General features: G+C 41.7%; 1 protein-coding gene across 1 annotated transcript in view; it reads right to left on the bottom strand.

The window, feature by feature from the left end:
* wscd2 (WSC domain containing 2) overlaps positions 1-12,579 on the bottom strand; it is a 43,898-nt gene that overhangs the window by 10,307 nt on the left and 21,012 nt on the right. Inside the window, exons 2-6 of the mRNA XM_079516537.1 lie at positions 9,223-10,171; positions 6,129-6,243; positions 4,126-4,310; positions 2,789-2,910; positions 113-287 (exon numbers count right to left, since the gene is read on the bottom strand). Coding sequence (XP_079372663.1) covers positions 113-287; positions 2,789-2,910; positions 4,126-4,310; positions 6,129-6,243; positions 9,223-9,607 — 982 coding nt within the window. The 5' untranslated portion in view covers positions 9,608-10,171. The remainder of the gene's footprint in view (positions 1-112; positions 288-2,788; positions 2,911-4,125; positions 4,311-6,128; positions 6,244-9,222; positions 10,172-12,579) is intronic.

Raw genomic sequence — 12,579 nt, 5'->3', positions numbered from 1 at the left:
ACAGACATGTATATGAGGAGGAAATAATTGAAACGACGACCCAAATTGGGGAGAAAAAAGGGGTAAAAAGCAACAACAACTAAAATAACACTAATACGGTCATAACATTTACCTTGAACCTGTGTCTGGTACACTACAAAGTACTCCTCATTGCCACAGCTCTCGAACTCCTCTCCTTGGCAGCGGTGAAGGCACATGTCCTCATCCTCCAACTCGTGAAGGGAGAAGTGTTTTGTCGGAAACCCACAGTGACACTTTTCTCCAGCTAGGACAGCAATTGACTGCTCCTAGATTACCGGGAGAGGAAATGGCCATTCAGAATACATAAACACATGAATGCTTTCCCTCCTCCTTACAGCCCTCACACATGCATAGGAATTCTAATGTTATAATGAAAGTTGTTAATGTGGCGTTGGAATGTTTTTCATTTATTTAAATTTAATTATTTTTTTTATTGTCACAAAACATTCATAAAACACATTTTGTTGTGTTTGATTCAATTGTTGTGTTTGATTCTACATTCAATGTCTGAAAACCTATCTTTGAAACCTCACATTTCACTAATATCCAACATTGCAAAAATATTGGTATAATTGACAGAATTATCTCTTAAACAGAAAAGTCTCCCTTAACTTTTATTGTGGGCTCCCTAAGACGAGCACTCTACTGTAATTTATTATTATTGTATTTTTAGTACTTTTTAAGACATTTAACTTTCTATCGCTAAAAATCCCATTCATCATCTGAATGGGTAAATGCAGTGAAGCCAGATGAGAATTTTGACAAATCTTTAGTCTATAGATAATATATTCTAATCTATACATCAAACAACATTTTAACATTACTACTTTAACACTTTTAACATTACCAATACTTTAACACTATCAACACTCTTGACAGTAATAACACTTTAATGATATCAACACCCTTAACACAAATACTTAAAATTATCGACACCCTTAAAGATGGAGTGCCGTGATTTTTTTCCACCCTAAAACATGATCATCAGGTCTTATTGTTATATAAGGAGGTATACTTTTTTCAAAAAAGTGTACAGTATTTGTTAAAATGTTGTTTTTATGTGGGCACGCCCACCAGTTCATTAAGTATGCCTGGTTTGCCTGGTGGGTGGTGATGGGTGGTGATCCACCTGAACTGAAGCCGCACCCACAGCTGTAGTTGTATGATAAAGGTGGAGGGGTTAGGGGAGGGGCTGATAATGTGATATCACTATATTACTGTTTATTTAATTGGCCCGTTTGACTGTCAAGGGTTCAGCCTACAGGAAGAAACCCTAAATACAAAGTTAATACACCATTGCACATAAAAACGACTCCAGGGTGTCTAATGAAGTACTGTCACCTAATAGACACATGAAAAACTGGAAAAATACAAAAATTGTGGCACTCCATATTTAACATTAATAATAATTAACACTACCAACATTCTAACTCTATATACTGGCTACCAACATAGCGAGCCCACAGTTTCTTCAGGAACAGTATTTTCTAGTTATCATTATTTATCCCTTTATCAGTTACTGAAATATTGTTTGGGTCAGTAAAACTAGTCTAAACTGAAATCCATTCACCAATAACGCTGTAAGACTCCTAAAGAAATCCACATACCCCTATGTTGCAAACTTGGCATCCTCAATGATGATTAAACTATTCAGAATGTCTTTACCGCAAATAAACAATTTCACAACTATAGCTGCTGCACAGCAATTAGTTAAGATGAGATAAGAGCAAAATAGGATGAGGAAGTAAACTAAGTGGGGATGTACAGGAGGATCGATCAGCAGAACTGTCTGGATAAAAACCTTGAAGTCACGTGTCTTTAATTCATACAGGCAGCACATGCTTTGACTTGAGGAAACGAAAAGAGGAAGAAGATGTACTTTAAGATGTGCACCACATTGAACTCTTTAACTCAACCTTTTAAACCAATCGCATGTCATGTTGAAATACCCATAGAAAAGGGAAATTCAGACATGGCTTCACACCAACTGTAAGTAAAACTACCCTAAAGATACCTACAGTTGGAGGCCATCAATATTGTCCTTTTCTTTTTGCTGAGGTTTGCGTGATCTGCGCAAAAGGACAGTTAACCCATTTTGGGCGGGAACCCCTTTTGGTGTTTTAAACATTATGTTATAATTTAGCTATTGAAAAATAGCAGATCTACAAGCTCATAGCGCGCCACCGAGTGGCGCGCTACGAGCTTGTAGGTCTGCTATTTTTGAAAAATCGTGAAAATATTTATTTCAGAAAACTGGAGGATTTAGAAGGATTTTTTTTTATTTTGAGGTCAGGCCTAAATGGGTCAAATGATAAGGGACAATATCGGTGGCACCCAACTGTACATAAAGGTTGATGGCCTAGGTTAGGGTTAGGGCTTTCTTTCATAGAAGAGCCAATGAAGGGGGTATGCCACTCACTGAGCGGGTACTGTATGTATCCCTACAGTTACTACAGGTATCTGTTTGTGTATAACAACTGTGAGCATGTATGTATTTGTATTTATACATACTTACTTGTACAGTTATGTAATATATGTGGGTCATGCTCAAGCGAGTGGCAGCTAGCAGCTATAGAAATCCATTGGTTTTGTCTTTAATTTGCAATCAATGCAACAATTCATTCTATTTTTGACTTGTATCTGTGTCCCCATTTTTGTCTCTTATAAAATCCAAATAAAGGAATGCCATCTTTAATGAAAAAGTGTGAGAAAATCGAGACACTACAAATTGAAAATGAGGTCTTAAGGGCTCACCCTTGTTCCTCACCTTTTCTGTGCACATGTCCACACACTTGTCCACAGACATGTTCTGGATAACTGTACTGATGGGAAGAGCCAAGGTCACATTGTCAGGCCTGTGGAAACATCCTTTGAATATTGCACTCCCATCTGAAACACAGAGAGCAGAGAAAAATAGCTCTAAATGGACAATAATGTCGTTTTAATAATTGAGGGTAGTTTCTTTGATGACCCCTCCCACTCTGCTTGTGTCTCTCGTCTCTGTTCAGACTGCAGGTAAATACTATTATTTTCTCAAACCTGACTTTAGGACTGGTATTCACAAGAGACCAGGCAACATTCATTCATATTATGGTGGGCATTTTTCTCCTACTGTATGTCGTCGGTCGTACTACTTCAAACATGGGCGGGTGGGAAAACTCCACCCCACTTTAAAGTCCCTCCCTAACATTTTAGTCTAGATTTTATTTGTTCACAAAATTGTCTGTATATTTAGTCTTAGTTTTAGTCATCATAGCTTAGTTTTTATTTAGTTTCCGTCTGTGAAAAAAGGTAGTCGACGAACATTGTTAGTTTTATATTACCGGTAGTTGACAAAATCAACATTGTTACCCAGCATGTCATTAAAAATACAGCGGGGAAAAAACATGTAGTGGCTGCATGAGTATTTGCTCTGCAAATGATACAACATTTTACACCTATCATATTGCATCTCCTTTTCCATGTACTCAGCAGGGCTCACATGACAATTTGGGTAAGGGGTTAACACCCAAACATTGACAGCTATGATCAGCGTTTTTCCTCAAAAACAACAAAAAAGGGAAATGAAAACACAGTGGTTCCACGCCACTCTTAAGTAAACAAACAGCAATAAGCAGGATGACAAGGGGTCGAGGCAAGGATGTATTTGTGGTGTGAGAAGAGTTGATGAGGATGTGCACGTTACCCTGATCTGGTGGGCTTGACTTCCTTAAACACAATAGCCATGATATCCATTTCCTTTCAAAGAGACAGTAACATGGTGCTAATCTAAACAAAACCACATCCACACCAGTCTCAAACTAAAGGAGCTCGGAATTGGTGTCTTTTATTAATGAGCTGTTCCTTCCTTCCGTCATTGATCCTGGGGTAGACAAAGTGTATTTATAATGCAGACCATGGCTAGGCAGCACAGCTCTCAAGAAGTAAACACAACAGAGCGGGTCATACCTAACTGTGACTTTAATCCAAAATGAAAAATAATATTCCAAAATCTAACTATGTTCTGTATTCAGTCAATACAGTCAATCATTGGACTTTTTTGTAGTTGGTCTGTATATAGCTGGATTATACATTACAGTGCTATCTTGTGTTTTTATAACTCACAGCGTCGCGCTGACTCATGGCTCAGCTCCATCCTGAAGATGGATAGGCGGTTGGCTCCTCCGCACAAGTTGCCCCTCTCGCCTTTACACTCCATGTTGCATTCACTCTCTGAAGCATTTGGAGCCTGGATCTTGTGGCCACAGTAGCACTCTGCCCCAAACTCCAAGCCTGCATACAGGTAACCTCTGGACACAGACAGGACAGGTAGGAATGGTGAATTAGCATTCATTGGAAAGAAAATCAGAGAGACTGTGCAGTTCGACCCTTAAATAGTCATTTGGAGTTGTCATCATACAGTGTCTGACCATGTATCCTTCACAGGCCCATCCTATTATAAATGTTCGAAATCTTTGCGTATGTGCATGTGTGTATCTGTTGTTCGTGTATCTCTCAATAATGAGAACCGCACAACCGATCAACTTCAGATTTGGTATGTGTATCCGAGTGAGTGCTGTGCTGTAATTGAAGTCGGACTTGCGGTTGTCCATGGAACGTCATTCCAACCGTTATGCCCATGTGTATGGAGATCCAGTTGTCCAGATCCCAAATCCGATCAGCATGCCAATATAAGGGCAGATACTGAAGACATCAGGGATCTCCATAGGGGAATAAAAGGGACAAGGACAGCCAGATACAGAGAACTCCATGTATGGGCATAAAAGGGGCACAGACAGCCAGACGGTACAACGGGTACTCTGACCATGGGTACAAGACATTACATTTCATTGTAGGGGAATGTAGGTAATCAGAAAGTGCCACTGCCATAGCAGATGCATTGGTTAATGCTCTATATAGACGTAAAGCACAGAATATCAGATATCAATATCAGTATATCAGTAGATACACTAACATCACTTTCAGACATACATCTGTATAATAAGGGAATATAACCGTTAGAATGCAGTTAGCCTCAAGGTCAAGGTCAAGTTTCTTCATATGTCCCAAGCTGGGCACTTCGTTTTACAGCAGATAATAAAAGCTCTTAAAGACATTACAAACAGTAGAACATACATAACAACAACAGACATACGTAAACATTATCACAAGATACAGATGTTACATTAAATATAAAGTGCAACTAGACCTAAAGTGCACCGAGTGTAACTACATCTACCTCCTCCTGCTTCCCTTGTTGATGGCCCGGATGGAGGTAGATATAAATGAGAATTTGTACCTGTTGGTTTTAGTAACAGGGGTCTTTAACCATTGGCCGGATGGCAGGAATTCATATTCCCGGTATAGGGGGTGAGAGCTGTCAGCTCTTTTTTTAGCACCTGTTCATCATATATGACTTTATTTTCGTCAGTGCAAAAAATGAAAGAGGTAAACGCGTTGGCCGCTCTGGTCTAGAAGTGGGAGTCAACCCTTCCGGGTGGGCGTCGCTCCAAATTATGTGATAGTGAAATGATAGTGCTGCACTAGGGGGGGAGAGGAGGGACCGGGGCTGACGGACAGATCGGTGAACCAATCAGGGCGTGCGCAAATCTCAGCCGCGACCTGCCCCTCTAGACCAGAAACCTAGATAGCCAGCACACCTATCATACATGGTAATTGCCCATGGTTGTCAATCAAGCTTCCACCACTGCTGCAAACTGTGCTCATCTCCCTCATTTGTTTGTTTTTGTTTACCTATTCACTGCTCCGAGGAAGGAATACGAGGGCCATTAGGGAGAAGCTCAAACCGCCCCCACACTCCCCCTTTCTTTACATTTTATTCGCCTTTCTCTGTGCATCTGTGAATCGCTGGCAGGTGTAATGGGAAACATTCGATGAAGGCTTCTGTTCCTCGGGGAAGAAGTCAAAGTTCTGAGTGTGGTGGCAGGGAGAGAGAGGAAGGCATGACGTGGAGGCTTGGAGCACAGTTGCACTGAGGTCCATTGATTTCCATATCCATTCGTGTTTACATGTGCTGTAGGTTTTATTTTTGCGTTATGGTGAAAGTGATGATTAAAGGAGAGACATTTCAAAGAGAAGGTGTATACTTTTGACTGTCACAGTCGTACCTTTCTGCACAGTTGTCCTGGCAACGGAAAACAGTCATTTTCTTGTAGTCCAAGAAGGATGTACCCCTCAGTGCTCTTTTCTGTATGTTGTCTATGTAGCAGCCAATGTACTTTGCTGGAAAACATTTTTAAACAAATCACAAGTTAATACAGTACATGACACAAGCAATACACTGTGAAACTACAATACAATAACACAATTTAAAAAGAAAGATGCAAGAAGCAATGGACCCTAAAATAATAAGACAAATGGCGAGTATATTAGACCATGATATCCACTGAAAGACCTTAACGGTATATAACACACAGTGTTACACAGGACAGTTCAGTGAACAGAGCCCTAACTGGAGCAGTGTCCTAATTTATTTATAGAGATCCAACCCCTTCTAGTGGCCCGTTTCTGTAATGCAGACATTTCCCTGGCAATGGTCTGATGTGTGTGGTGGGGGAGGGATAGCGAGAGACAATGTTCCTCCTCACATAGCAAACCTACCATGCCTTTCTTTCCTGCTCATTAAACCGCTGCTCTTTTCATTGACGTTACACAGGCTCTACAATTCAAAACATCATCAAACCTCTCTCACCATCTGTGCTCTGCCATCTTCCCATTACCCCCTTAAACCTCTGTTAATAGCTAAGTGGGGGAGGGACGTAGTCTTAACCTGATGCATTATTATAATTGTAATAGTCTAAAAGGGTCTGGGGTTGAGCTGCATGTGGTGTGCTGCAGGACCTCTGATATAATCTTCCTCCTAACCATTGTTGAGCTGGGTACTAATCTGCTTTACAGAGGAAACCGATACAAATGCAGCTGCACTTTAGTTAATATTCCACATTTTCAGGTTTATGCAAATGAACTAGTTGTATGTACTTTCACCGTGGCATCCCAAAATGTTTGCTTTTTCAAAACTTCTCATAATTTCTCATAATAAAAAAAACATTTTTGATCTCAACAAAATAGCAGATACTGTATACATGTAAGCTCAGTTTGCGACGCATTGTGAGATAACATAGGGCATGAGTGGCTATTTTCATAATTTGTTTTTCATAATGGTATTGAATTCACATACAATCTGTGTATTAAATCTGTGCTCTAAAATATGTATACTTCCTAGAATAACCTCATATTATCCACTGGGTCATAATAAGTCTTGAATCAACAACCACTGTGCTAGTCTGAGTGTCTGACTACTACAGTGTATCCTTGCTAACCATGTAACCATAGCATGACCGAGTTGTGAACGCTGGGAAGCCAGCTGCAGTGCACTCTCAGAGTACTGGTGGATAGCGAGGAGAGGAGAAATGCTTTGATGCCTTTAATTGCACTTTCATCATACTCATCTGTGGTCCTGTGGGGCTACTTCAGGAAGAGAAAGAGGAAAGGGGGAAATAAATTAAGGCCTGAGGAGGGCGACGTTCTGAAGCCTGATTCATACCGATTCATACTCTGATGTGAATGTGACGCGTTGTGAGCTTGTGGTCTGCTATTCTCGGCACACAACACCTTCATACGATGGAGCATAAATTAGGCTTGATGCTGACTGGGGGGTGCGGGGGGTGCCGTGTACCCATAATCGAAAGAGTATGCTTAATACTATGTTAGCTGTGTTGAGTTTGCACGTTCTCCCCGGTCTCTATACTGCCTTCCCCTGGCCAGCCGGGGTGCCTGATGGAGGGGAAAGGAACTGGTTGGAATAACATGTTCCTTCCACACACTACGTCCTAACGGGGAAACTCCCCCGCCCCCGTCAGGTGATAAGAAGCGGCCTGCTCACTCCTCATGCATTGAAGGAAGCTGACCTCAGCTTGGGCCGTTCCTCAGGTTGGCAGGGGGAGAGTAGTGCCTAGGATTACAGCTTAGGCAATTAGCACCAGGTGAAAAATGGGTTGCAAAATCGTGGGATAAAAAATATTATTAAAAAATAATTTGAATTAGCATTCAATTTATTCCAATGTTATGAATGCAATAGCTGTAATATTATTAAATCAAATTCTGCATACTCGACTACTACTAACTCTCCTGTGTCTCTCTATCCAGGTGAGAATTCAAATGTGTTGCTGTCGCAGCCGTTCAACAATGGTCTGCAGTAGCCATGTTGACATTATTATGGGTGAGTGAAGAGAAATACCCTGACAGCCTGTGAGAGAAGTAGGCCTCTCAGTTTCCACTGCACTGATCTCTCCTGGCTCTCACTGCATATCACCAGCTGCTTCTGGGAGCCACGTGGAACCAAAACATTAAATGAGTCTCCATCATTTCACTGCAGTGCCAGCTCTTTTTCCAAGAGGTTAATTACTGCAGACAGGGTACACACACTAAGGGCCACAAAAGTGAACACAACTAAATTTTACCCAAAACTAGAGATATATCTGCTCAAAAAGCCATCTGCTTTGGAAAGCAGGCATTCAGCCGATTATCCTGCAATGCGCAACCACCATAGACTGTAGAACCACTCACAAATGTATCACCTCTGACCTTATTGTTTTTCCAAAATGTTTGTTTTTTCTTTTTTGTATATCATGAAATGTTTTTGAGGGGATAGTGTGGCTGTATTGATTATTATCATGACATCACAAATTCACATCACAAATTCAATTTTCTGTACCATCTCTGAAAAGAATGATCAATAAATAATTGTTTTATGGAGTTTATGGATTAGCGTGTCAGAATGTCTCTTTAAGTTAGTTAAAAGGTGAAAGGTCACTAACTGCCTAATTTTAAAGACATATTTGCAAGTATAGGCAGTTACTGTTCCAGGTTAAATCATACTACAGCAACTTGATCACTTTTTCACATTCAGTTATAGCACTGCAGGCAGACTCTACAGCCCCATGCATGTAACTATTAAATGTATTTTATCTTCCTATATTAATTAGCATCTATAATTTCTATATAACATATTGTTGCATCTTACCATCTATCAATGTTATATTTAACAAAACAGGTTTTAAATATTATGATTCTGAGAGAAGCACGAGGAGGCTCTGATAGCAACTCTGGGGATTTTGCCAAAATGAAATGAATACCACTGCAGTATTGCGAAAGTGCATCTAGTGTTTGCTGGCAGAGAACCATTAGCAGTACATGACCCACCTCTTCCATCATCAGTGTCTTTGGCATTACGTCCTTTGAGGGCACGGTTCCAGCTGCTGGTGTAGTCCCCCCCCCTGCCCCTGATGTCCTGGCCATTCTGTGTGGCTTTCTTCATCCATGGAGGACCATACCTCCGACCAGGTCTGCGAGTCTCCTTAATCACCCTGCTACCCATGACACCCAGCCCCCGGCTGTCTGGGGGCGATGTTCGGCCTCCTATTTCCAAAACCACTGGGCCTCCTCTGACTCCCGAAGAGCTCTCCCCAACGAAGCCAGCGTGAAGGAACACAAGGCTGCCGGCTGTCAGATACAGGAGGATGAGGGAGAAGAAGCGCACAGGTTTCCTGCGGAAATAGCGTTGTATCTTCAGCAGAGGCCTGGCCATGCTGCCTTCCCCTGCCTCTTAATCACGCATTCACACAGTAAGTGATGAAGACTCATAAAGTAGCAGACCGTAACCGCCGTGTCGCCCCCCCCTGTCCCCTTCAAAGAGGCATTGCAACTCACAGAAGGCCAATTAAAATGTAGAGAGAGCAGTAGCTGCAATATCTTAATCCAATTCTGCGTGAAGGTCACACCAAGTAGCAGTTTCTTGTGTGCCTGCTCAGGCTCATGAGGCTGAGGTCCTTATCCAAGGGTGCAGTCAGTCAGAGAGTGGTGCTAGACGACGGTGTCCTCGTTGAGTCTACGTTCCCTCTGAGAGCCCAGCCCCGAGCACTAGTCGCAGGGCCATGGCATGAAAGGTGAGTGGCTCAGAGTGAAAGATGATCACTGAACACCGCTTTCACTCCAGTCCTCAACCTACAGAGATGCCATTCCAGCTTTACTGTGGCACTTTCTCCCTCAGCTCAGATTAATGAAGGTTATATTTACTGGCTGAGCTCCCCTCGCCTTTTGCGTGACCAGCCATTCACTGGTGCAATCTGGGAGGGAGGTCATGACTCACCATCTGCAAGAATGAGAACAAGAAAAAGAATGAGAACAAGAAAAACCACAGACCTAAGTGATGTTGCAGGTGCAAAGAGAGACAAAACATAAATTCAGCTTAGTGAAAAAGTAAGTACGAAGCAACATCTGCTTTGCAACACTGCAAATGTATGGCTAAGCTTTTGTACAATATACTAACCAGTATCTTCTAACTATAAATGCAGTCTCTGTGTGTCTGTACGTCTGTACGACTGTACGACTGTAACTCGAGAACCGTTCTCCACACCGACTTCAAATTCGAAAAACGCGTTCCACCCCACCACAGGGGGTGCAGTGCCCGGTGGCGAGTCGGTCGGACCCACGGTTGTCAGAACTGCCCCAAAAGGCTCTGGACAGGGCCCCTGCCCAGTGTCCATAATGGAGCTGGCCTGTTCTGACATCATTCTGACGTCTGCATAGACTCCATATTTGGGCATGCCTGACAAAGAACTCCATATACGTATGGGCATAAAAGGGACACAGACTTAGAAGGAGGTGAGGACACTGGAGCAGCACAGATATTTTAAGCCTTTTTATTAGGTGCTGCTAGTATACAAAAACGACTAACGTTTCAACCTATGCGGTCTTCATCAGAGTCATAAAGGTGGCAGCATTTGGGGAAGTCTAAATACAGGGTAGGTAAGGGCTGGGCTATCAATGAGCCAATGACAAATGGCCATGTTACATACATACATGTTCCAAGTAAGCCAGTGCCCAACGGGCACCGCTGTAGAGGCTCCAACGTATAATATCTGGGTGGGGCATTCATTTCCAACTTGCATCATTCCAAGTATGCCAGTGCCCAACGGGCTCCCCTGTAGAGGCCCCACCGGCACCGCTCTAGTATTGAATAACATAACTTTGATGGAAGCCCAGCATTGTCTGGTATTTACTCTATTTGCTATGATATCAACAAGTTTCAGTTATCTTCATCAATTAGATCTTTCTCTAAATGAATTTGAACCAAGTTCACTTGAAGGGACAAAGGTTTAAAGAATCATCATAGAGAAGCAAAACACATCCTCATAAAGAAGCAAGAGTTTCTTATCTCATTTAGGACGGCCACGTACAGTATACTTTTATTTAATTAACAGCTTTACATTACCGTCCACAAACTTCGTCTTAAACAAACATTAAATTCCCATTGACAATGAATGGAGAGTTTTATGTCATAGTGTCTGAGCAAATAGGCATAGTGTCTATTTTACGTCATGATGATGTACGTTGATAAGAGCGGTTTTTGAGGGGCGTTTGCCCCTCCTATATATATAATGTTTGTTTTTAGTTCAAGGTTTGTTTTAAAAACGCCATTAACAATGAAGGGAAAATGTACGTCATATTTTCCCTCATTACGTCATATTGTGTCTTTATTGTTGATGGCATTTAATGTTTGTGTTGGCACCGTTTGTTTTACATCACCATTAAATACTATCGTTTTTCAGAAAGCTTAGATCAGGATTTAGAAGGCTTTTTAAAGCCCAAACCGCACCAATCCAGTCAACTCCTTACAACTGCCATTGGGGATAATGGTAGCAAGTAGTTGCACATACAGTAGTTGCATGTTGCAAGTCAAGGAGTTGCATGGTGAATCATTGGTGTGGTTTGGGCTTTAGGTCGACAAACTTTAGCAACAGGAAATAATGTTGCATTTAAAAATGTAATTATTATTATACTCAATACATTTAGTTGGAATCCCCATTCAGAATTCTCATCTCTTAATCTTCTGTAATTACTTTGAAAGGACTCTCTGTTCAAGGATAGACAAACCTGAGCGAGGGCAGGCGTAATGCAACACTTCAGGGACGTGGAATTTTCCAGAACATTCGAGGGGACACTCACCCCTGGAGTTATCTCAATCTGTCTGCCTCAGGAAAAGTCTACAAAAAAACTTTTGTTACCTGAAACTTAGCCCACCACAAGACCCAGCCAGCCCCCAGCCTGTCTCTCAGCCTGTCCATTTTACCCCCTAGAAAACCAGGAAGCATCCAAGACCCTCAAGGAGAAATGGATCATTGGCTTTTGATTAGTGCGGTTGCCTAACAGGGCAACCAGACTATTGTTATTGCCCAACTTTATTTATGGAGCAACCCCAAAAAGTTGTAGTTTTATTATTCTGCCCCTTATGGCGTCATGTGGGTCAACTCACACCAACATCATACATCATCATTAAACTGTACAGTTTAGCAATCACATTTACAGTTTCCCAGAATTGCTCATTTTCTAAACAGAAACAACCCTTTGGGCCTCATTCACACGTATCAAACACCAATCAAGCAAATGTTTGGTCGTTTTTTTGTTTTTTTAGGCCACCACAATGCTTTTCACATGGTTTGACCAAACATTTGTGTTTGATTGCTGATTGCTGGTGGTGTTATGCCCACCCACCCCCCC

Source organism: Electrona antarctica (assembly GCF_951216825.1).
Source record: "Electrona antarctica genome assembly, chromosome: 12".
NCBI lineage: Eukaryota > Metazoa > Chordata > Actinopteri > Myctophiformes > Myctophidae > Electrona > Electrona antarctica.
Note: the sequence above shows the minus strand (reverse complement) of the source record. Positions and strands in the feature narration are given on the sequence as shown.